The sequence below is a fragment of the Phyllobates terribilis genome, unplaced genomic scaffold (genome assembly GCF_046119375.1).
Source record: "Phyllobates terribilis strain yellow unplaced genomic scaffold, ASM4611937v1 Scaffold_5__5_contigs__length_657084704, whole genome shotgun sequence".
Taxonomy (NCBI): domain Eukaryota; kingdom Metazoa; phylum Chordata; class Amphibia; order Anura; family Dendrobatidae; genus Phyllobates; species Phyllobates terribilis.
Window position 1 is genome coordinate 286,695,013 of NW_027362765.1, and position 26,639 is coordinate 286,721,651.

The window sequence follows — 26,639 nt, forward strand, 5'->3', positions numbered from 1 at the left end:
CAGACCACCCCCTGCCCCGCAGTTTTCTTCTCTTTCCGCCCCCATGGGGGGTGGTCCTGGGGCATTCTGCTGACAATCACTCTCAGGGGCAGCCCCCCCACGTTGACGGACATTTCTACAGCCGTGCTCATGGTTGTTGGGGGCGGGCTTCCTCTTTGGCGCCATTCTGGGACCCGGCCCACGATGGGAGGCGGCCTCCTGTGGTCTTTTGGCGCGCACATTATGGCGCTCGTTCTTCTGGGGCGGGCGCCATCTTTAGTATAATGAAACAGTCTCTTTTCAGGCGCGCAGTACCCGTTGTTAGCGGGCACGAAATCCTGCCGATTACGCCAAAGCTGACTCGCCCCTTGGGCCGTGGGGCACTCGGAACCGGGCAATAGGGAGACGATGAGGGTAGTAGTGGCGACCCGGTCCCGTGGCTCAGGGTGGTCAGACCAGTGGCAGTCTTTTAGATGTTTTAAGAGATGTCCGACTACGCCACCCATGGATTGCGGTTATTAGGAACCGCCGCTGCAGGGCAGACCGCTGGGGCTGATGATATATGCAGCTGGGATGGTGTGACTCCCCACGGGAAGAGTGTGGCCCCAGGGCAGTGTAGTGGATGGTGGGAGTGATGGTGGTGAGAGTCCCAGTACCGGTAGTGCCGGAGGAGCGAAAAAGCACACAGACAACGTACTGCAGTCCAGGGTCTTTACTCACGGTTAATATCCAAGTCACTTCTGCAGGGAATGACTGCCCGAGCCGTTCGGCGTCCACCAGGTGAGGGGCTCGGTCAACTCCCAGGCAGCTCAGGAGTATGGCTCAAGACCCCCTTTTGTCCTTTCTCTGGCCTGCCTCACCAGTGACCCACTTTTGTCCAGCTGCCGCGGACTTGTGCGGTTAAACGTGGGCCCCGTCCTCCGCTGTCCTATATGGTGCCTTCCTAGCAGGTTTGATGAGGTGTCGCACCAATAAATGATCACGACGTCCGGTCTTTGGCTGAGGGTAGTTTCTCCTCCACCAACTTGGGATCCGGCACCCTTAATCTGCCTGACCCTTCACCCTGTATTCTCGTGGGTTCTTAGGGTCCCTTCTGCCTTCTTGTTCCTGAGCCCTTCTGTTTCTCTGTCTCTCCTCCTTCTTTCCTGTTCCTTCTTCTCCTCCTTTCTCGTGGAGCTGGGCTGAGGTGACACCACAGCTCCCCTTCACCTCCTCCTCGGCCTCTCACTAGGCCCTCCTGGAGTAGAGCTCCTACAGAGCCTCTACTCCCTGTCTTCTCCTCTCTGGACAGGACTGAACTGAACTCAGATCTAAGATGGTGCCCACCTTTTATACCTCCCTCTAGCCATGAGCCCAGGTGACCAGCAACCAATGGGCTCCTTCCTACGCTCAGGAACCAACCCCTATCTGCCCCTACAGCACTGGGTGTTCCACCCCCCTCCCCACTCCAGACAGGGACATAGTCGGTCGTGCCTGCACTTCTGTCTAGTGGGAGCACCGTTGAGCTGTCCCTCGGAAATGGGGTGTGTGTGCTGTATGCAGCTAACTGAGCCCTGGTCCATACTCCATCCTTACCCGGGAGTGGAATATCACACCTCTGGCAGAGATGCAATACCCCTGTAGCAGCCGAGCCCTCGGGGCGCTACACAGTCACATAGAGTGATTGAAGAAATTTACCTCAAGCTTGATGAACTACCCGAAAAACAGTGTTGGTACAGACATCAAGATCAGTGTAAATAGATACTTAGGGTTCGCTCACATCTGCTTATAAAAAATCGCTCCAATGTTCATCCCAAACAGTTGGACGAGTGTCATGCGTGTGTCACTCCGTATGCCATGCGAGTGCTATGTGAGTGTGCGATTTTTTTTGCCTAGCATCTGTATAACATGCGTTTTAACATAATATTGTACATATTATGATGCTCTATGTAATTTAAAGCTAGTTTTCTAACTAATAAAGCAATGTTACATAAAGTATTTATACATAGATGATAGAAAGATATTAGATAAATAACAGATAAATAAATTGATAGATAGGTGATAGTTAGAGAGATATATAGCTGATAGAAAGATTTATAGATAGATAGATGATAGAGAGATAAATAGATAGATATTAGATAGATAGATGATAGGTAGAAAGATATGTAGATAATAGACAGATATGTGACGCCTCTACTCAGAAAGCCCATGTTTTACCCTGGGTGTTGGAGGACTCGGTGTCAGGCCCTGCGTTAAAGAGATGGGATGCAGCCGTGGCCCGGGCCCGACCCGTGCTCAGGGCCGTCACATTAGAAAGAGATGGTGTGGGCTATCCCGGGTTGAGTGGCTGATTAACGACTACGCCACCTGTGGTGTCTGGTGAAGGGCCACCAGCGCCGCTAGCTGTCCGCTGAGGCCCGGTGTCATGGCGGCTAAAGTTCTCGCTGCTCCCCACAGGCGGAGCAGGGCCTCAGGGCAGGGCAAGGCAGGAAGAAGGGGGGTAGCAGTAGCGCGGGAGAGTGCGGGCACCGCGTCGCGTGGTATGGCGCGTAATGAACAGTCCGGAGGCCATAGGGGTGAACTTCCAAGGTTCTACTCACTCAGAGATGTTAGCGGGAAGGCGACTCCCTGCTCCTCGCGGAGTACTGCGGCCACCAGGGACGGGGGTCCGACTACCTCCGAGGAAGTCCAGTGTTTGGTAGCAACCCTGCACCAGAGTGTTCCTGCACTACAGACTTCACCCTTTCCCGTCTGTGCGTGTGTAGATAGGCCGGGTCTCCCTCTGAGCTCCTCTCAGGTATAGGGGTCGGGTGGCAATTCCTCTCCATCCGACGCCCGGTGGGATCCTCAGGGCCTAACCGGGCATTCCCGTCCTGGACGTAGAGTACGAGGTCGGGTATCGGGGGCCGGTACCCCTCTTGCAGCCGGAATCCCTCTGAATAGATCAGGTAGGCGAGGACAGGTGGCGTGCTCCGCTCCGTCTGCATCCTCCCTGGGACCCATTTGCTAGGGAGCCACACTCTAAAGCTCCCGGGCCTTCTTGATCCTGGTCCTCGGCCGGGTTGAGACATTCCTTGTCTGCAACCTACCTCTCGTCCCATAGATCGGGGTACGAGGGCTGTGTCCCATACCGGTGCAGGCCCACACAGGATCTGCGCTCCCGGAGGGAAGTCACATTACACACAGTATTTTGGACAGCACAGTGACAGCCGACAGACTAGCAAGGGCTAGACTGATGGACCACAGAAGAACCAGCTAACGAGGACCAAAAAGACGACCAAGAGGACCAAGATCAAAGATGGCATTCTATTAAATATGAAATCTAAAGTGTCACTATCTAGTTGTTCCTCCACCCACACCCACTAACTGGTTCCTACTACTTTGTGTTCCCCAGTCTCCCTGTAACCAGGGGAGCAGCACCTAGTGCATACTAGCTCCCTCTGGTGGAAATGTGGTGTTGGATGCAAAAGGTTAGGTCACCATCATCACACCGGCCTTACCTCAGAGGAGGAACACCACACTCCATTAAAGAAGTGCAGCATTCCTGTGGCGGTCGAACCCTCAGGGGCGCCACATTCCCCCCTTGTAAAACACAGCACGTCCGCGGGCTGCAATGGAAGTAACACCCAGGAAATTTTATTTTTCTAAGAACACAACTATCATCTCTTTATGGGAGGCACATTTCTTAAACGTTGCATAACAAGGTATAAAAGTGCAAAAGTGCAAAAGTACAAAATTCTAAAAGTATAAAGCATAAATTAGGACAAGAGACTTTTGACAATGGCAGCAGACTGGTTAAAAGTGGGGACGGTCAGTTCAGTAGCAAGAGGGACCAGCCCCTAAACCCTCTACGTGGGCCCTGGGGTGGCTTCAGGGCAAGAAGATCCGGGGTTGGACCTCCACAAAAGCCACTCCAGACAGGTTTTGCTTCTGAGGTCTGAGGTAGAAAGAAAGGCACGGTTTTGCATAAAACCAATAGGAAGCACCTAAATAGATGCATAACTATATACAATGCACAGTCCGCCGCCTGCCATAGTCCGCAGGGACCAAAGTCTCTGTAAAAGGAGAAAAAACACAAGAATAGCAGCATAGAACTTAAACTTCAACAGCAACAGCAGCAGCCGGGGGCTACTTTAGACTTCAGGCTCTCGTCTTGGGAAAGGCTCATTCCTCCCGACGGAGGCTAGCCAGTCACCTGAGGCTGAGGGCGGGGTGGCGTCGCTCCCAGACACTTTGTGGACGTCCAGGGCGTACCACCCACGCTCCCCCTGGTGGCGAGTGAAAGTCACCTTGTCGCCTGGGAGGAGGTTCCGACCGGGGTGTCCCTTTTTGAGGCGCGGCTTGACGTCCCGCCGGCTGACGAGCACATCGTCCTGGAACAGGGGACACCGGATGAACCCCCACCCCGCCTCATGATGAAAGCGGACGACTTTGCCTTCATACCGGGGGCTGGGACGGGTGGCCTCCTCCTGACGCGCCCGAGTCTTTGCAGCCTTGGTCCTAACCTCGAGTCGCTCGCAGCGCTGCTCCCGCCGACGTTGCTCCCTTGCGAGCTGAAAGATCTGGTCGCTGCACCATTGGCTCCTCCTTCGCGCTTCAGATCGGGGCTCCCGAGGGAAGCCCATTAGGTCGCCCCCCTGGTTTTCCCAGACCCACTCTTCGGCCTCGGGCCAGGTTACTGCCGGTGCAGGTAGCGGGGTGAGGACGGGTTGCTGCGAGTCCTCGATTGATGCGGACCAGTCCGGGTTGGAGCCGGTAGCCTCCTCCGCAGCTTCAGGCACCTCCTTATCTGAGCTTGGGCGACATCGCAGGTCCCCACCGATGGCTGCCGATTGAAGCACAGGAGCTAGCGCTTGCTTCCAGGTGACCGCGTGGGGAACTATGTACTCCGCCATGAGGTCCAGGATAGTGTCTGTTGGCTCTGCAGCCGGGGCAGGGGTTGCACACTCACCCGCCGCGAGGTCATCCTCGACCTCGGTCACCGAGTCGACTGGTCCTGGAACCTCTACTCCTCGGCGGCGGTCTCGAATACGCAGCAGCATCTCTTCTTTCCACGCTGCCGTCGCCGCCTCCTGGGCCTCTTTCTGCCTCCTTGCAAGTTCCAGAGCTTCTTTATGGAGAAATTCAATATCTCCCGGGGTTAACACGCTGCCGCCTTGCTCTCTGCCGGGTGAAGGGCCTCAAACGGGTTCAGTAATTGCATGGACTTGCTCCCCAGAGGCATCCATGTCTGCCTCCGTTGACTGCCAAGCTCCGACTGCCATGGCCGCACCTTGTTGCTTTTCTTCTTCCTCCTCTTTCGGGGCGGTTCCTGGGCGGAATGCTGACAGGCCCGCCTTCGTTCCGCCCATCCAGTTTGACGGGCATTACCCAGCGGACAGTTTCTGATTGAAGGGGCAGTCCACATTTTTGGCGCCAAGCGGGAGCTCAGCCCACGATGGAAGGCGTTCAAAGACAGTCTTTTTACAGCGTTATGGCGTCTGTTCTTCTTGGGCGGGCGCCATTTTAAGTGTAAAACAACAGTTCAAGGTGTAAGGCACACAGTACCCGATAGCAATGGGCACCCTTCTCCGTTGCTGCGGGCACGATATCCTGCCGACTACGCCAGGTTGTGACGCCTCTACTCAGAAAGCCTGTGTTTTACCCTGGGTGTTGGGGGACTCGGTGTCGGGCCCTGCGTTGAAGAGATGGGATGCAGCCGTGGCCCGGGCCCGACCCGTGCTCAGGGCCGTCACATTAGAAAGAGATGGTGTGGGCTATTCCGGGTTGAGTGGCTGATTAACGACTACGCCACCTGTGGTGTCTGGTGAAGGGCCACCAGCGCCGCTAGCAGTCCGCTGAGACCCGGTGTCATGGCGGCTAAATTTCTCGCTGCTCCCCACAGGCGGAGCAGGGCCTCAGGGCAGGGCAAGGCAGGAAGAAGGGGGGTAGCAGTAGCGCGGGAGAGTTCGGGCACCGCGTCGCGTGGTATGGCGCGTAATGAACAGTCCGGGGGCCATAGGGGTGAACTTCCAAGGCTTTGCTCACTCAGAGATGTTAGCGGGAAGGCGACTCCCTGCTCCTCGCGGAGTCCTGCGGCCACCAGGGACGGGGGTCTGACTACCTCCGAGGAAGTCCAGTGTTTGGTAGCAACCCTGCACCTGAGTGTTCCTGCACTACAGACTTCACCCTTTCCCGTCTGTGCGTGTGTGGATAGGCCGGGTCTCCCTCTGAGCTCCTCTCAGGTATAGGGGTCGGGTGGCAATTCCTCTCCATCCGACGCCCGGTGGGATCCTCAGGGCCTAACCGGGCTTTCCCGTCCTGGACGTAGAGTACGAGGTCGGGTATCGGGGGCCGGTACCCCTCTTGCAGCCGGAATCCCTCTGAATAGATCAGGTAGGCGAGGACAGGTGGCGTGCTCCGCTCCGTCTGCATCCTCCCCGGGACCCATTTGCTAGGGAGCCACACTCTAAAGCTTCCGGGCCTTCTTGATCCTGGTCCTCGGCCGGGTTGAGACATTCCTTGTCTGCAACCTACCTCTCGTCCCATAGATCGGGGTACGAGGGCTGTGTCCCATGCCGGTGTAGGCCCACACAGGATCTGCGCTCCCGGAGGGAAGTCACATTACACACAGTATTTTGGACAGCACAGTGACAGCCGACAGACTAGCAAGGGCTAGACTGATGGACCACAGAAGAACCAACTAACGAGGACCAAAAAGACGACCAAAGAGGACCAAGATCAAAGATGGCATTCTATTAAATATGAAATCTAAAGTGTCACTATCTAGTTGTTCCTCCACCCACACCCACTAACTGGTTCCTACTACTTTGTGTTCCCCAGTCTCCCTGTAACCAGGGGAGCAGCACCTAGTGCATACTAGCTCCCTCTGGTGGAAATGTGGTGTTGGATGCAAAAGGTTAGGTCACCACCATCACACCGGCCTTACCTCAGAGGAGGAACACCACACTCCATTAAAGAAGTGCAGCATTCCTGTGGCGGTCGAACCCTCAGGGGCGCCACAGATAGATAGAAAGATGGAAGGATAGATAGATAGATAGATAGATAGATAGATAGATAGAGAGGTAGATCGGTTCAATTGGCTACACATAGAGGTAGACACAGGCACATTGTCTCTTTAACCCCTTCGCAACCTTGGGTTTTGTCGTTTTTGCTTTTTCGTTTTTTGCTCCCCTTGTTCCCAGAGCCATAGCGTTTTTATTTTTTGGACAATATGGCCGTGTGAGGGCTTATTTTTTGCGCGACGAGTTGTACTTTTCAACGCCATTACTATTTTTGCCATATCGTGTACGGTAAAACGGGGAAAAAATTCCAAGTGCGGTAAAATTGCAAAAAAAAGTGCAATACAACAGTTGTTTTTTATTTTTATTTTTTACCACGTTCACTGAATGCTAAAACTGACCTGCCATTCTTATTCTCCAGGTCATTATGAGTTTGTAGACACCAAACATGTATAGGTTCTTTTATATTTAAGTGGTGAAAAAAAAAATCCAAAATTTGGTATAAAAAAATAAAAAAAAATAGCACAATTTTCCGAGACCTGTAGCGTCTCCATTTTTCGTGATCTGGGGCTGGGTGAGGGCTTATTTTTTGCACGCCGAGCTGATGTTTTCATTGATAACATTTTGGGGTAGATCCAATGTTTTGATCGCCCTTTATTGCATTTTATTGCAATTTTGCAGCGACAAAAAAACGTAATTCTGGCGTTTAGAATTTTTTTCTCGTTACACCGTTTACCGATTGGATTAATTCTTTTCTTATATTGATAGATGGGGCGATTCTGAACGTGGCGATACCAAATATGTCTATGTAGGTTTTTTTTTATATATTTTATTTTGAATGGGGTGAAAGGGGGGTGATTTAAACTTTTATATTTTTTTAATTTTTTTAATATTTTTAAAAACTTTTTTTTTTCACTTACTGCATGCTTCAATAGTCTCCATAGGAGACTAGAAGCAGCAGTTGTCTGATCGTCTCTGCTACATACAGGGGACGAGCAGCTCATAGCAACCAGATCATGACAACCACAGGCGTCTGCTGCAGACCCTGGGTTGTCATGCCCACCCATCTGTGACCCGCGATCACGTGACGTGGTTGCCAATGGGCGGGGCTTATGACGCGCAACCCAGAAGCGCGTGTTAAATGCCGCTGTCGGAGATTGACAGCGGCATTTAACATGTTAACAGCCGCGGGTGGATCGCGATTCCACCCGCGGCTGTTGCGGGCGCATGTCAGCTGTAAGAATCAGCTGACATGTGTTCGGTTCAGTGAGGGCTCAGTGCAGCAGCCCTCACTGAACGGGGGGTACGCAAATGTGCGTACTAAGACGTCATGGGTTGGAAAGGGGTTAAATCTTCCTTTGTGGTTTATTAAGAGTTCGGCATAAACCACAGCAATGTTTGCAAAACAAACATGGCCTTCCCAGCCTAGCAGGAAAACAAAAGATAATGTATGGCACAGTCCTTGTTGCTACGGGAAACTGCCCGCTTCAGGAACAAACAACCCAATGTTTGTCTTTCCTTCACTAGACAAAACAGCTCAGAGCTTTCACCTCCAGACTCACCCCACACGGAATGCTCTAAAAGGCTGGGAATTTATCCTCTGACCTGCTCCCACTCTACAGGTATTTAATCACCCTAGCAGTAAACATGGCTGATTAACCCCTCTCTAGACTTCGTGTGCTGGAACATTTTTTTTGTGTTTATACTAATGGAGCTAACAATCTCAGTGCTACATATCTCCCCTCCAGCACTTTGCCAGTGACTTTGTCACAATAGATAGATAGATAGAGCTTCAGAATGAGGCTCCATAAGCTTAATATGATGTAATTGGGGAACATCATGTGGGAAGCTGTGGACTACATCACACCTACATGGGACCTTTTTTTTTATAATAAATTGGTGAGTAAGGGACAGTCTCTTGTTTCTATTTCTCTATTTTTTATGTTTTACAGGTAATCATTTGTGAACTACGTCGGATTCCCATGACTACGTCGGACCTGCATGTTTTTTTTTAAATAAATTGCTCTACCAGGAAAAGTGTCGAGGAGTGTTTATTCAAATAAAGTATATCACTCCCCTTCCCTAAAAGAGATGTGGGCAGTCAAATTTCCATGCTACATTTTTTGTTCCCATTGTGGTCAGGTAGCTGCTAAACCCTTCTTCCTATTTATACCACTTACATATTAAGTCAAGCTGAGCCTGCATGTGTATGGTGACAAGGGAAGGGGGCAGAGATAGTTTGGGCTAACAGCTATCTGATGTGTGTGAACAGATATTAATTGTGTCCCCCGCACATTTGCATCCTCAGTTCAGGCAAGAAGTTCATGTGTTCTGTATAGGGCAAGGGGAGTAAACTGTTGTCCTCTGGCAGCAACTTATCTCCCATGAAAGATTGCAAGGATTTGTCAGGTTTGGCTGACATTTATCTAGTGTGTATGGCCAGCTTTTTTCCAGGTTGTAGTGTTCAGCCGTTTATGGCACGGCTTGGTGTGTGGCGGGAGGACCACCCAATCATGGACAATTATGAATGAAGCTTGTGAGGTCATTTTCCCGCTGCAGGTGACCAAAATTTCGGCTACATGGCCAGCTCACTGTGTGGCCACATTTATAGTTCTTTTCCCTCTACCATTGACATTACTTTTTACTGCCTATTGCCCCTTATTCTAAGTCTTCAGTAAGTCCATTGCCCTGTTATCTTCTGAAAAGTCCTATGACTAAATAGAGATTAAGATTACAACATGTGAATTGAGGAATTGCTATTCATGCAGTTCCCTAATCTAGCCTATAACGTTGGCTACATAGGTGGAGTTTAGAAAAACCGAACATGTCTGCAAATACCGTACAATTAAGCATTGTGTAATTCTGACATTTTTTCCGAGCAAATAGAATTCTGTGTATTGGGCACAATGGTCATGGAGCTATATATAGTGGTGTCCCCTATTTATCTACTGCTGAAAGAACGTTTTCTACAAAAGAACTTATGTCATTGATTTGTGGCACGTGAAGGAAGTGATATTTCATTTATTAATTGCTGAAAAACAATTGTCTTCATTGTAAATCATGATGTCTGATTGTGTAACTGAGGATTATATAAGAGAACACTGTGTTACCTGCAGGACTACCTCATCATAACCTGGGAATGCATTATATATGTTTGCTTTCTGTGTGGATTTATTTCATTTAACAAGAAAATCAGGGATCACTTCGATATGATGGGGTGTATGAGATTAGAAAAATAGGTCTTAAATGTGACCCATCTGCAATGATAGACACAGTTTGTATTCCTATAGAACCCTTGAAAGAATAGCATTGTGGGGCAAAAAGGGATTGCATCCTAATTATTATGAAAAAAACCCTCAGTAAATAAAAATCTTTTATTTTTTTCCCTGGCTGTATTATAAATGTCATATTGTCATTTGTTGTATATTTTTCCCCAGACTCCTGATGTACCCAGATCCAAACCAGTTTGACTGCCTAATTAAAATGGGACGTCTGGAAACAGTCTGTAACAGCGCCTGTAAACGTTTCATTGATGTGCAAATTAGTTGAATAAGGTATTTTTGTTTGGGCTCTAGACACCTTTTACATGAAAAAATAATAATTTTTACATACAGTATGTTAGTGGTTACTTTTAATTAATAAAATTGCACTAATTTTCATTTTGCAATCTTCCATTTTTCATTCATTTTTAGACCTCCTGATAGATCAGAGTTTGTCTTGTGTTTGTCCAGGGTGCTGCTGTCTTCACTTGCTTTCATATGTCAGCACATCTTCTATCTTGCACTTAGTTTCTTTTTGCGTGTTTTCCTACTTCTCTATAGATCATTTTCTCTGCTCTCCCTGAGACTGTAGATGGTTTATCCCCTCTCCAGTAGAGATCTCCCTCTCCCCTGTCTCTAAGGGTATGTGCGCACATTCAGGATTTGATTGCAAAAATTTCCGCAAGGTTTCTGCATCTCTTGGTAGGAAAAATGCTGCGGCAAAAACGCGTGTTTTGCCACGATTTTGGTGCGTTTTTGATGCGTTTTTGTACAGCAATGAATGCTTTTTGGAGCTAAATAAAGATATTTGAAAAAAGAAATGTGGACATCGCTTTAACCCTTGGATTACCATCAGACTTGGGGTGAGTATATTGGTTAATTTAAATGATTAAAGAATGTGTCTGTTGTATTTCAAATAAAGTATTTTATTCTCAGTGTGTGTGTTCATTTAACTCTTTACTTTACTTAGGTTTAGTAATAAGGGTGTCTGATTGACACCTCGTCATCACTAAACAAAGATCTTGGTGTCAGCTAGTCCCCTAAACCTTTATCCCATTAGCAATCCCATTCCCCTTACTGGGGGCTGATATTACCAGCCGGGGAAGGGGCCATTTGCCAAAAATTTTCCCTGGATATTAATAACAGCCCACAGCTGTTTGCTTAACCTTTACTGGCTAGATTACAGTGGGACCCTAGAAAAAAATTGACGTAGGGTCCCCCTATAAAATCTAAGTAGCAAAGGCTAAACAGACAGCTGCTTATATCAGCTCTCAGTGACCCCAGAACTGGCGCCTCCATAAGATTCACCTAATCTGGCGCTTAACCTCTGCTCTTCCCACTTGCCCTGGTGCTGTGGCAAGTGGGGTAACAGGGTTGGGGTTCATGTCAGCCTTGTATTGGCAGCTGACATGAAGCCCAGGTTAGTAATGGAGGGAGTCTATAAGATGCTCCCATTACTAACCCCGTAGTAAGGTTTTTTAAATAAACACACGGCCAGAATAAAGTATTTTATTTAAATAAAATTCCACACGGTTTTAATCATTTATTTAAAAATAAAAAACACTGTATACTCACCTAATGCCTAATCCCCAAAGCCCTCGTCTCCTGTAAAAAAGGAAAAAATAAAAAACAACAATATGCCTCACCTGTCCGCTGTCATGACGTGTCCCACGATGATCCAGGTCACTTCTACAGCAGCCACATCAGCAATCACTGATGTGACTGCTGTAGAGACAGCACTCTATACACTGACAGGAGTGTAATCACTCCTGTCAGTGTATAGCGTTGTGCTGCAGGAGTGAAGTCACTGCAGTTCAAACAGCTGAAGATCAGCTGATAAGCTCTGGTGCCCTCACTTAGTGAATCAGTGCTGTGTGAGAAAATTCTCACACAGCATCAGTGCCACAAGTGAGGGCACCAGAGCTATCATCTGATCTTCAGCTGTTTGAACTCCAGTGACCTCAGTGTTGGCAACTCAGCGATGTACACTGTTGGGAGCGATCGCACTCCCGTCAGTGTATTGTCAGCTGTCGGGTGATCGGATCGCCGTGGGGCATCGGGATGACGGCGGACTGGTGAATATAAGGTGTTATTTTAACTTTTTTTTTTTTTACACAGCGCATAGACGCCGGCTGAGGAGACTACTTCTCCCCTCAGCCGCGCCTGCTCCCGTTATTGTCAGCAGGAGCAGCCGTCGGATGATGGGAGGAATAATCTCCCGCTGTCAATTCTTTGTGCGTTTTTGCTGCGTTTTTGACTTATTGACTTGAAATGAGTCAGTCAAATAAGCAGCAAACATCCGCAGCAAATACGCAAATATTGTTAAACCTACTTTTTTTGCTGTGGATTTAACTGACTCAATTAAAGTCAATGGGTGAAAAACGCTGCATAAACGCGCAAAGAATTGACATGCTGCAGATTTAAACGCAATGAGAATCCTGACAGGAAAATTCCTGATCATGTGTACAGCACTTCAGGATTGTCATTGCATTACCTGGAACATGGATTACCTAACGTTTTTGGCCCATTTCCGCGTGGAAAAAACGCAGCGAAAACGCACCAAAAACACACAGTGTGCACATAGCCTTAGACCTCATTCAGGCGTCAGGGATTTTTCTTGTAAGAAACAATCAGCCCGATTTCCATCAGTGTGCTGTTTCAGATTTTTATCAGTGTTTGGTCAGTGTGTCATCAGTTTTTACAATTATTATTATTACATTATTATTATAGTTTTTACATCATTAGTTTTTTTTTACTGCAAAAAAAGGCTCATGAAGGTTTCTCAACTGTCTCTTTTGTAAGTAAGTGAAAAACAGACAGCAATAGGAGGATGCACCTAGTATGGCATCCAAGTGCTGCCAATTTTTCATCATCCATCATATGTCCACTTTTATCATCATGTAGCATCTGTTTTTCTCACTTGCAGAGAAAAAAAAAGATGAAGGATTCAATGCTCATAACCATTAGATGATAAAATATGGAAATCACACAGATGCAACACATATGGTGTCAGTGTGCTGCTTTTTTCACAAACACATTGACTTGAATGGGAAATTTTGATCCAAAACTGGATCAATATCGGACACGTCTCCATATTTTTATTGGCTGACTTATGGTCCGCAACATAAACAAGAAGATGTGAACAGCCACATAGACTTTAACAGGTAATGTTCTATCCATGAAAAACAGACATATGAACAAGCCCTAAGGGTACGGTCACACGGACGTATATTCTGTCATGCAAAAGAATCAGGCCGATTATACTAATGACACTCAGCTCAAACTCTGTCACAGTTTGAGCGGAGTGTCATGAGAGAGTCTCACATGAGAGAATCGCAGCACAAGTGCCAAGAAGATGGAGAACTTAATTTCTCCATCTTCTCCATTATCTCTGTGCACGTACATTGGACTGCACTCAGATGACATCGGAGTGCTGTCCGATGTTTCACACGTACCCATAGACTTGTAAGGGTGTGCATGGTCCGATTATCAGATGCCCTTGTTGCATGCCGTGATTGTTTTCTCATGCCGAATCGGCACTGCCCCATAGTATAACATTGGACCGAGTGCTATCCAATAAAACATCACAAAGCACTAGGTCGTGTCATACTCTAGTGTGAGCAATCCCTTACACTGACAGAAGCAGGTGCTCTGAAAGATTTGTATCTTTTTTTCTAGATAATAGACATATAGATCTCTAAAAACAAAGAGAAATACGGAGTCTTTTTAAAGGTATAAAAGAGGTAGATTTTTATTAATTCATATGATACAAAAAGGGGGAAGGGGTATATATCATAAATCGAACATGAATGGACAGACGAATAATGAGTGGCAATAATGTATTACAAACCTCCCTAAGGATGTACATATAGTGAAGTATCCACACACGTTTATAAATACAAGTGGTTTGGCAGTCAAGCCCTAAATAAATGGTCATTTAGTACAATGTCAAGCATAGCAGTAATATACAGATACTGTATAAATAAGGCTTCCTTACCGCCAGTTAAAGATCGGGTATGGCCAGGTTAGGGAGGAGAAAGTGGATGTTTAAAGTGCAGGATAGCGCCTCGACGCGCGTTTCGCCGCCAAGAGACCGGCTTTCTCAAGAGGCGATATTACAAACCTCCCTAAGAATGTACACATAGTGAAGTATCCACACACGTGTATAAATACAAGTGGTTTGGCAGGCAAGCCCTAAATAAATGGTCATTTAGTACAATGTCAAGCATAGCAGTAATATATATTGTATATTTAAGGCTTCCTTACCGCCAGTTAAAGAACGGGTACAGCCAGGTTAGGGAGGAGAAAGTGGATGTTTAAAGTGCAGGACAGCGTCTCGATGCGCGTTTAGCTGCCAGGAGACCGGCTTTCTCAAGAGGCGATAAAACAATAAGGGAAAGGACCTGAATTTATGTAAATTGACTGATCATGTGACCAACACGTGATGGGTCACATGATCGTAATACAAACTGCCTAATAGGTGTATTGCGGCGCATGAGCCGGGGACTCGCCCACCGGCCGTCAGATCCACCGCGCGTGCGCAGAGTCCGTCAAGGGCGGGTCCCGGGAACGCGGGGCGGATGGCCGGTGGCGCGTGCGGCCGGGTGAGCCCCTAGCGCACGCGCACCTCACCCGAAGAAGGAAGTGGCAATGGACCGGCAAGAACCGCAGCATTAAGAACAGGGTAAGTATACATCAAACAGATAAAAAATCTCTCATGTGCCCATTAAATACAATCTTGCAATGGATGAGCGGTGGTTGCTGTCCACCCATAGTCGGAAATTGATGATATGAAGAATACGCCACAAATATTAATGAGAATGGGGAGGTAGAGGAAAAGGGGGGATCCATCACCAAACTGAACCCTATATGATTATAATGACAAAAGAAGCAAATTAAAAACAATACAAAAAAGCATTAAACATCAATGTATTAATGAGGGTGATCGTAAATACACCTAAGAGGTATAAAGTAGCAATGTCACATGAAGGGGGGAGGGGGGGGGGGTCAGTCTAAGGGGCGGGGGTTTAACACAACCCTAGAAAAAAGTCATTTATAAGAAAGGAGAGAAACTTAAACATTCATTCAGTCCCCGGGTAGTCATTGTGTCCAAGGTGGTAATCCACCTGGTCTCCTTCTGTGCCTGAATTTTTTTGGCATTACCACCACGGGCGCCCAGGTGCAGTACATCAATACCCCGAAAACGTAATGACTTCGGGTCAGAGTTGTGCACAGTCAGGAAATGATGAGGCAGAGTCTTGAGATCACGTGCAACAATGTCCCGCACATGCTCATGTACCCGTACTCTGAATTCCCTAGTAGTCAGTCCAACATAAATTAAATTACAGCCACAAGTGGCGTAATAAATAATATTTGAGGTGCCGCAAGAAATATTTTATTTTTATGGCGTGGCACAGTGACGTTGAGTCCCTGTATACCTGCATTAGCCACAAGTTAGGTTTGGCAGCGTTCCGCCTCTTCCGTGGTGCCTCCAACCTGGACGGCCCCTTCTGTGACTTTCTTCTCGAGTTCCTCCACTTTGCCCTTACACACAATTATTTTTTTTAAGGACGTGGTATACCTGTGTAGCATCGGCGTCTCTGCCTTCTTCCAGGCAGAGACGCCGTCCCTCTCACCTCCTCGCTCCCCGCTCTCCTTCCCAGCCTGCTGTCGGCGCGCGCAGCCCTGTAGCTTCGGCGTCTCTGCCTCCTGCCGGGCAGAGACGCTGTCCCTCTCACCACGCTCCCCGCTCTCCTTCTCAACCTGCTGTCTGCACGCGCAGTCCCCCGGGCACTGTGCTTAGTGCCACCTGCTCTCTTACAAGGTCGTCCCCAGAGTAGCACCTGGTCCCTCAGCCCGGATCCTCCCTGGTCACAGGGTCGGTTCGGGTTGATACTTAGTCACACCCCTCTGGGTCCCTCTTTGCACCTCGGCACAGAGGTTCCACCACCCGGACCCGTAACAGTTTGCTCGGGCCATGGAACCCGGTGGCACCCAAGCTCACTCGCTCTCTGACCTATACCACGAAGTCTCCCGTCAGAGATCCCAACAGGAATCCATCCTGAACCACCTGCGGAGTGTCAACTCCCGCCTGGACACACTGAATGCTCCACCAGTAACCACCGCTAGTCGCACGACTCGCACTCCGTCAGCGCCGCTGCCCACCAATACCATGGCATCCTGCCCCGGACCCCGGCTTTCTGCACCTCCTCGTTTCGGAGGCGACCCTGCTCTAGCTCGGGGCTTCATAAACCAGTGCACCCTGCACTTTGAACTCTTGCCTCATTAGTTTTATCTCCGACCGGGCCAAAGTAGCATTCATCATGTCCCATCTCACTGGGGAGGCACTGGCATGGCTTAACCTCCTGTGGGAGAAAGGGGACCCCCTGGTGTCCGACCTGTCGTCTTTCCTCACTGCTTTCTGGAGAGTCTTCGATGAACCGGGACGTAAGACCTCATCAGCCTCCTCTCTGCTACGTCTCCGCCAAGGGAGTCTCACCGTGGGCCAATATGCCATATGGTTCCGCACCCTCGCTTCTGAGCTTGCCTGGGATAACGAGGCCCTGGTGTCCGTCTTCTGGGAGGGCCTTTCCGGTCGGATTAAAGACGAGCTCGCTGGTCGGGACATTCCTACCACCCTGGATGACCTGGTGTCGCTGGCTACCCGGATTGACATCCGGTTTCAAGAGCGCACCAAAGAGACCACCCGTGAGAGAAGGTTTCCCCACCTTGCTCCTACTTTCCAGAGACCTGTCTCCTCTTCTGTCACTCCCCGGGCGCACTCACCCGAGCCCATGCAGATCGACCAGGCCAAGATGGTCAAATCTCGCCAAGAGTCACGCCGAGCCGAGGGGAGCTGCTTCTATTGTGGCAGTAAGGAACACCTGATCCGTTCCTGCCCGGAGAGGCCGGGAAACTCCCGTGTCTAGGACCGCTTGGAGAGGTCGCCCTAGACAAAAGTAAGCCCTCTCCATCCCTGACTTTGTCTGTCTCTATCTCCTGGGGAGAGAACCGTCACTTTGAACTCGCCCACCTGGATTCTGGAGCCGCTGGAAACCTCATTTCCCAGTCCCTGGTTGAGAAATACCGGATTTCCACCAAGTCTCTGGCTGAACCATTGTCAGTCGCCTCCGTGGATGGAAGACTCCTTCCGGTGACCATCCTGCTCGTCACGGAACCCATAACCCTGCAGGTGGGAATGCTGCACTCTGAGGTAATCTCCTTCCATGTGCTACCCGGACTCTCCCACTCCCTATTGCTAGGCCTACCTTGGCTCCAGACACATGAACCCGTGTTGAACTGGCAATCCGGTGAAGTACTCCGGTGGGGGCCGGCCTGCCATAAGACCTGCCTGGTTCCGGTTCGTCCGGTTTGTCCACCACCTACCCCAGCTAATTTACCCGGTCTTCCGGCTCCTTACTGGCCCTATGCTGACGTCTTCGGTAAAAAGGAAGCAGAGACATTGCCACCTCATAGGCCATATGATTGCCCGATCGACCTGGTACCTGGCGCCACTCCACCCCGTGGGCGTACTTATCCGTTGTCTGCGGCTGAGACCCGGGCCATGTCTGAGTACATAGAGGAGAATCTGGCTAGGGGATTCATCCGGAAGTCTACTTCCCCGGCTTGAGCCGGATTCTTCTTTGTCAAAAAAAAGGATGGCTCGCTACGCCCCTGTATTGACTATAGAGGACTCAATCAGATCACGGTTAAAAATAAATACCGCCTGCCGCTCATCTCCGAGTTATTTGATCGCCTTAAAGGCGCCAGGATCTTTTCCAAGCTGGATCTACGTGGAGCGTATAACCTGGTCCGTATCCGCCAAGGAGACGAGTGGAAAACGGCATTTAATACCCGGGACGGACACTATGAGTACCGTGTGATGCCCTTCGGCCTCTGCAATGCTCCCGCCATCTTCCAAGAACTGGTCAACGACATCTTCCGTGACCTTCTTTACTCCTGCTTGGTGGTATACCTGGATGACATCTTGGTCTTCTCTCCGGATCTTCCCACACACCGGAGAGATGTTCGTCAGGTCCTGCTTAGGCTCAGGCAGAACCACCTCTATGCTAAATACGAGAAGTGCCTTTTTGAGCAGACCTCTCTTCCATTCCTGGGCTATGTTATCTCCCAGACAGGCATGCGTATGGATCCCGAGAAGCTCTCTGCTGTCCTAAAGTCGCCCCGTCCGGAGGGGTTGAAGGCAATACAGCGATTCCTGGGCTTCGCTAATTACTATCGTCTCTTCATTCCACACTTCTCGTCTCGGACTGCTCCCATATCTGCGCTCACCCGTAAGGGAGCAAATCCAAAGGTATGGCCACCCGAAGCTGAGGAGGCCTTCCTTTCCCTGAAGCAAGCCTTCTCCTCTGCCCCTGTGCTGCACCGTCCGGACTGCAACAAACAGTTCTACCTGGAGGTTGATGCTTCCTCCTCTGGAGCCGGAGCGGTGCTCACCCAAAAGTCTTCATCCGGGAGAATGGTAACCTGCGGCTTTTTCTCCAAAATCTTCTCCTCCTCTGAGCGCAATTACTCCATAGGAGACCGCGAATTGCCATCCATCAAATTGGCGCTATCTGCTTGAAGGGGCTCTATACCCGGTGATCATCTACACAGATCACAAAAATCTGGCATATCTCCAAAATGCCCAGAGACTTAATCCACGTCAGGCCCGGTGGTCTTTGTTTTTTGCCCGCTTCGATTTCATCCTTCATTTCCGCCCGGCGGACAAGAATGTCAAAGCTGATGCCTTGTCCCGATCCTTCCTGTCCTCTGATCAAGAGGAGGAGCCTATGCACATTATCAACCCCTCCAAGGTGATGAATGTGGCCCCCTTGGATTTGACTCGCCTTCCACCCGGCAAGACGTTCGTAGCGGTTCCTGACCGTGAGAAGGTTCTTCGCTGGGGTCATTCTTCTAAACTAGCTGGCCATGCCGGTCAAAAGAAGACCTTCCTGCTCATTTCCCGGCATTACTGGTGGTCTACCCTGCATAAGGATGTGGTAGACTTCGTCTCTGCCTGTTCATCTTGTGGCCGCAACAAAGTTCCCAGACACTTACCAGCCGGTCATCTCCTGCCGCTTCCCATACCTGTTGCCCCGTGGCAACACATCGCTATGGACTTCATTACCGGTCTCCCTGTTTCTGCCGGGTGTACTGTCATTTGGGTGGTCACGGACCGCTTTTCTAAAATGGCCCACTTCATTCCCCTGCCTGGTCTCCCATCTGCACCTGAGCTGGCTAAGGACTTTATCCGCCATATCTTCCGTCTCCATGGCTTACCCCTCCACATCGTGTCGGATCGAGGGGTTCAGTTCACCTCACGCTTCTGGAGAGCCACATGTAAATTGCTGGATGTCACCGTGGATTTCTCCTCCGCTTACCACCCTCAGTCCAATGGTCAAGTGGAGCGGATCAATCAGATCCTTACCAGCTACCTCCGGCACTTTGTTAATGCCCACCATTCTGATTGGGTGGACCTCCTTCCTTGGGCCGAATTCTCTTATAATAACCACGAGAGCGAATCTTCTTCCAAGTCCCCGCTCTTTATTGTCTATGGCCAACACCCCCGGATTCCGTTTCCCGTCTCTGCTTCTGTGGACAACCCTGCCGCGGAGTCTCTTGTCAGCGAGTTTTCTACCATTTGGGAGAGTACTAGGTCCGCACTTCTTCAGTCCTCCGAGCGGATGAAGAGACATGCTGATAAGAGACGTCTGGATCCGCCTCAATTCCGTCTGGGAGACAAGGTTTGGCTCTCCTCCAAACATGTGCGTCTCAATATACCCTCCTACAAGTTAGGTCCTCGCTTCATCGGCCCTTTCGAAATCCTCAAGCAAACTAATCCAGTGGTCTACAAGTTAAAACTCCCGGCCACCTTACGGATTCCCAACTCCTTCCACGTATCTCTCCTCAAACCCGTTGTCTTTAACTCTTTTTCCAACAATCCAGGTACTTCCCCTGCTCCGGTTTCCGCTGAGGACGTCTTTGAGGTAGAGAGTATTCTGGCCACTAAGAGGGTAAGAGGGAGAACTTTTTTTCTGGTGGATTGGAAGGAGTTTGGCCCTGAGGAGAGAACTTGGGAACCCAGGGAGAACATCCACGCCCCGCTTCTCCTTGAAAAGGACAGGGCCTGTTACCTGCCCTGTCTGTCTGTCCGCTCACCTGGGAGCATCCGTCTGTTACCTGCAGAGTCCGTCAGCCCGCTCACCTGGGAGCGCTCACCTGTTACCTGCTGTGTCTGTCATACCGCTCACCTGGGAGCACCCGCCTGTTACCTGCTGTGTCCGTCAGCCCGCTCACCTGGGAGCGCCCACCTGTTACCTGTCTGTTACCTGCCTTGTCGGTCTGCACGCTCACCTGGGAGCGCCCGCCTGTTTCTTGCCAGCCTGCCTGGAGGCTCTGTCGTTACTTGCTGTGACCACCTGCCTGGTAAACCTAGAGACTACTACCTGCTCTGCTGTCACGTACCGTGACCACCTGTCAGCTACCAGAGACTTTTGCCTACTTGCCGTGTCCATCCGTCATACCGGTCAGTCCCAGCCATCTGACCCGTGGGAGCCACCTGCTCTCTTACAAGGTCATCCCCAGAGTAGCACCTGGTCCCTCAGCCCGGATCCTCCCTGGTCACGGTGTAGTTTGCTGCCGTCCGACCAGGGTCGGTTCAGGTTGATACTTAGTCACGCCCCTCTGGGTCCCTCCTTGCACCTCGGCACAGAGGTTCCACCACCCGGACCCGTAACAACCTGCAGCGACATGGCACGGCCATGGGGGCGGCCTGAACTCCCTCGTACGCCAACCTCTTCCTCGGGGGTTGGGAGAGGGAGATCTTTGGCAGCGAGGGGACAGGGGCCGCGGACCTGGTCGTGTCATGGCTCCGGTATATTGATGATATTTTATTTTTTTGCCGTGGCACGGTGGAGGAGCTTGACAAATTCATGGCTTCATGGCTCACTTGAATTCCAACTCGCATGGAATCAGGTTAACGTACACCTATCATGCGTCCAACATTGATTTTCTGGACATCGCCCTGGAGGTCGATTCCCGTTCGACCCTCCAGACCGATGTCTTCAGGAAACCGACGGCAGTGAATTCCCTGATCCACGCGAGTTCGGCTCACAACTGGTCTACGATTGTGGCCATCCCAGTCGGACAGTTTCTGAGGGTGAGGCGGATCTGCTCCATCTCTGATCGATTTGAAAAACAGGCCATTGACCTCACGAATAGATTTAAGCAACGCGGATACAGTGGGCGTACTATCAGGCGTGGCTATGAGAGGGCACGTCATACGTCTTGTAGCTCTCTACTATATGGACAACCACATAAATCTAGGGACAGGTGTGACAAAGTACGTTATATCTCCACTTTCAACCATGAATGGAGTACTATACGGGCAATTCTTTCAAAACATTGGAATGTCCTTAACACGGAGCCCTGCCTGCGTGCCGCCCTTGGTGACCATCCACTTATGACCGCAAGACGGGCAAAAAATCTGGGAGACTTGCTGGTAAACAGTCACTACGTTCTCCATCCCTTAAACCCATTTGGGTCTCGGGGACCCGTCTGCGGCTCTTTTCCTTGTGGTCACTGTCTGGCCTGCAGCAATGTCCCACGCTGCACTACCTTTTTAACCTCTGACGGCACCCGTCAATTTAACATCAAGCACCATATTTCTTGCGGCACCTCAAATATTATTTATTATGCCACTTGTGGCTGTAATTTAATTGATGTTGGACTGACTACTAGGGAATTACCAACTATGGCTGGACAGCAACCACCGCTCATCCATTGCAAGATTGTATTTAATGAGCACATGAGAGATTTTTTATCTGTTTGATGTATACTTACCCTGTTCTTAATGTTGCGGTTCTTTCCGGTCCATTGCCACTTCCTTCTTCAGGTGAGGCGCGTGTGCGCTGGGGGCTCACCCAGCCGTGCATGCCCCCGGCCGTCTGGCGATCCGCCCCGCATTCCCGAGACCCGCCCCCGGCGGGCTTTGCGCACGTGCGGCGAATCTGATGGCCGGTGGGCACGTGGTGGCCGGGGAGCGGGTCCCTGGCGCATGCACCGCAATACACCTATTAGGCAGTTTGTATTACGATCATGTGACCCATTACGTGTTGGTCACATGATCAGTCAATTTACATAAATTCAGGTCCTTTCCCTTATTCCTTTATCGCCTCTTGAGAAAGCCGGTCTCCTGGAGGCGAAACGCGTGTCGAGGCGCTATCCTGCACTTTAAACATCCACTTTCTCCTCCCTAACCTGGCCATACCCGATCTTTAACTGGCAGTAAGGAAGCCTTATTTATGCAATATATATTACTGCTATGCTTGACATTGTACTAAATGACCATTTATTTAGGGCTTGCCTGACAAATCACTTGTATTTATACACGTGTGTGGATACTTCACTATGTGTACATTCTTAGGGAGGTTTGTAATATCGCCTCTTGAGAAAGCCAGTCTCTTGGCGGCGAAACGCGCGTCGAGGCGCTATCCTGCACTTTAAACATCCACTTTCTCCTCCCTAACCTGGCCGTACCCGATCTTTAACTGGCGGTAAGGAAGCCTTATTTATGCAATATATATTACTGCTATGCTTGACATTGTACTAAATGACCATTTATTTAGGGCTTGACTGCCAAACCACTTGTATTTATAAACGTGTGTGGATACTTCACTATGTGTTTATTCTTAGGGAGGTTTGTAATACGTTATTGCCACTCATTATTCTTCTGTCCATTCATGTTCGATTTATGATATATACCCCTTCCCCCTTTTTGTATCATATGAATTAATAAAAATCTACCTGTTTTATACCTTTAAAAAGACTCCGTATTCCTCTTTGTTTTTTGATGCCTTTTCAGGAGTTGTTGTTCATTAGCAACCTGCACCTTTATTTCCCCTCCAGGGCAGAGTTGCTAATTTGAGTACGCTGTGGGCCTTTTGTTTGTCACATATAGACATCTGTAGCTGCAAAATGGTAGAAATTTTTTAACGAAGGCTATTTAGAAAGTTGCTTAATTTCATATTTCGGAAGGAAATGAACAATGAAATAAATTCTGAAAGTGTACTAACCTTTAGAGTAGTTTCCAACCAGGACAATGTTTTTTCTTTATTGCTGATTGAGAGTCCATATGACCTAACAGGGCATAAGATGGACAATAGGGATGAACGGACCTGTGGAAGTCCAAAGTTCGGTTCGGGTACCAGAACTGTTCCCAAATTCGAACCTGGACCCGAACCCCATAGAAATCAATAGGGACCCGAACTTTGGAGCTGGAAAATCAATCTCTCTCTCTCCTCTTAGAACTCCCGAACTGTAAAAAGAACTTCCATGAGAAGTTCATGTTCGGAGTTCAGCTAGGTTTCTGGTACGAACCCCGAACTTTACAGTTTGGGTTTGCTCATCCCTAGTGGACAACTTTTTTAAGTAAACCTAAGATTTAAAGGTAACCTGTCAGGTCCCCCATACCCTCCAATCCAGCAGCAGGCAGCTATGTATGATTAAACTCCCTGTCTAACCATCTCTGTATAACATAATTCAGTTAAATAAATGCTTTAAAAAAGCATTTATAATCTCCGCTTTCCCTATGCTAATGAGGGTTTTGACTAGTTGATGGGACGTTAGTTCCCCAGACTAGTCAGCCCTCGTTCCATATTATTATTACCCTGTTGGCGTGATAACATAATTTGCACGAACAGTGTCATCGCCGCTCATACAAATCTGCGCAGCGTCACTGAAGCCAGGTGCACTGCGCATGACCGGATGTTCAGAAGATTGCTTCCGGTCATGCGCAGTGCGTACCTCTGAGGCTGGGAAGCGTACACCTGGCTTCAGAGACGCAGTGACGCTGTCGGAATGATCAGCATGTCTGCGCAGATTTGCATGAGCTGGCGATGAGGCCGGCTTGTACAAATTATGTTATCACGCCCACAGGGGGGTGATAATATTGAACGAGGGCTGACAAGGCTGGTGAACTAATGCCCCATCGACTAGTCAAAGCCTTCATTAGCATAGGGTAGGCGGAGGTTATAAATGCTTTCTTAAAGCATTTATTTAACTGAATTATGTTATACTGGGATGAGTAGGGAGGGTGTTTTATCACACATAGCTGAATGCTGATGGATTGGAGGTTATCGGGGACGTGACAGGTTCCCTTTAAGAAACCCAGTTGAAAGTACTGTTCCATCTGGACATATTATAGGGAATCTGGCAGCAGGATTTCACACCTCAAGCTATTTATATATGCATGTAACTCTTTCATAAACTAGTCCAGCAATACTTTTGCATTCGCAGTCCGTTCCTCCATTACTGAGAAATAAGCGATTGAATTGATATGCAAATGAGGCTGTAGATTTGAATCCTTTGTCACGCCAGCTCTATTCCCCACCCAGCACTGCCTCCTCCTGCTTCACTGATGACTTTTTTGTCTAAAGTCACACAGCATAGTGGCTCTCAGTCAAGCAGGAAGTGTCTCTTGCCGGGGAAAAGAGCTGGAGTGACAGAGGCTTCAGATCCACATCCTTATTTGCATATCAATTCAATTGCTGATTTCTCAGTAATGGAGAAACGGACTGGCTATGTAAAGGTCTTGCTGGACTTGTTTTTGAAAGAACTATATATGCATATAAATAGTTTGGTTGGTGAAATACTGCTGACAGATTCAGTTTAATAGGTAGTTTTGTTGGAAAACATTTGGTATAACTTGTTATTGGAAGTTGCACCCAATAAATGCAACTTATTTTACTGGGAGCAAATATTGTACTAATTCCAGCTGGGTGGACATATTGATTGGTCAACCTGCTAGCATTTTCTTTCATGGGGCATTTTATTATTCTTTAGAAGATGAGGGTCTGAATGGTGACAGATGCAAGAAAAGCTACAGCAGAAAGTATTGAAGAAAAGCTGAGAGTGATATTTATCTAGTGAAGTATGCACTTTATATCTCCTCTTCTTAGCTCAGCCTCTGTTTTGTGCACTTCTCCCGAAAGCTCCATCAGAAGAGATCAGAAGATCCTCCAGATGAGGTTACCAGTGCCCAGAGATGTCCCAGACTGCCTTCCTCCGTGTCTTGCTGGTACTAATAGTGCTTTGCCAGGTACAGGAATAAATGAAATATATGATTCTGCTTCTTTCATATATACCCAGTGATCGTTCTAAAGACACGGATTGACCAGTGTTTCCTGGAAGTCCTCCAACTGTGCTCATGAGGGAATGACCAGGAGTGCAGGTCACATCCTCTGTGTGAGAGGGAGACGTGCACACACAGCGACATGTATCATACATGGATGTAAATAAGAGTGACAGTTCACAGACAATGTCTTTCTAATGAATTGCAGGCCTCATGAAGAAGCCACATTAAAGTGCATTGCTGTTCACAATTAATATTAACCTTCCAAATTTAAATGGTGAAGATGTCACTCTCATCATAAGTCAAAATGGAGCAGATTTCCTATTCTTTATAAAGGGTGAGGAGCCTTCTACTCTGCTCATTGTCACTCCTTACTAAGTAATGATTTTTTATTTCAAATAGCTTGATTCATTTTCTGGTTGGACTTATTAATGAATTAACTAGCAAAATCATGAAGTGTTTATTCAAAGTTGCAGTTACTACAGAAAACCTGCGTAAAGAAGCATACATTTTCACCAGAATTTGTAACGGTTTTGCAATATGGCAATAGCATTTTTATCAAAGTTTAGCTTACCTTTGGCATGGTCATAAAACAGCATAAAATAATTCAGAAGAGAGATAAGGCATCAGGCTCACTGACAGATTCACTGTTAACTCATTCTCTGATACATAAAGGCTGTAGACGCCAAACAAAATTTTTCAACATTTTTATTGACACCCTATTTCAAAAATTATTTGCGTAAAGAATGTATGCTTTAGACAAAGAAAACAAATAATTCAATCTTTTAATGAATGAAGATGATGTACATGTTAATTACCAGTGATAATTGGTGTTATAGATTGTGCCAAACTTAAAACATCTGTCCAGTTGCCCAATTGCTAAAACATGGCAACAAAAATCATTATTAAATGGCAAACCAGTGAGATAGTGAGGGAAGCCATGTACTAGCAATAGCATTTTTAGCATAATAAGGAGTTTCTATAAGAAAGGTATGTGACTAATGAGTAATATCAGAGTCCGGAAGAAACACTACCCACATAATGTCAGTATAACTGTCTTGCAAATGTATGGATATCTTGAACACTCAAAGAGAATAAGAAATAAGTTGCCTATGCATGTTAAAAGGAAAGAATTTTTTTTTGTATTTTTCCATACAATCCTCATTTGCTTTCTCCCCTATCCACCATAAAAGTAGAAATTTGACCCAGCATAGATTGACTGGGTGTTCAGTCATCTGATGTTTCTTGTTGGCTTAAAGGGAATGAGTCCTACAACATTTAACTATT

At 48.4% G+C, this 26,639-nt stretch overlaps 1 protein-coding gene across 3 annotated transcripts in view; it reads left to right on the forward strand.

Annotated features, from left to right (window-relative positions):
* The window catches only part of GCGR (glucagon receptor), a 165,694-nt gene that overhangs the window by 79,276 nt on the left and 59,779 nt on the right, over positions 1-26,639 (forward strand). The window contains exons 2-4 of one of the 3 annotated variants that reach the window (XM_073684205.1): positions 10,397-10,513; positions 13,146-13,383; positions 25,180-25,319. In XM_073684205.1, coding sequence (XP_073540306.1) covers positions 25,266-25,319 — 54 coding nt within the window. In that variant the 5' untranslated portion in view covers positions 10,397-10,513; positions 13,146-13,383; positions 25,180-25,265. The remainder of the gene's footprint in view (positions 1-10,396; positions 10,514-13,145; positions 13,384-25,179; positions 25,320-26,639) is intronic. The other 2 variants (XM_073684204.1, XM_073684206.1) reach the window with 2 other exon arrangements.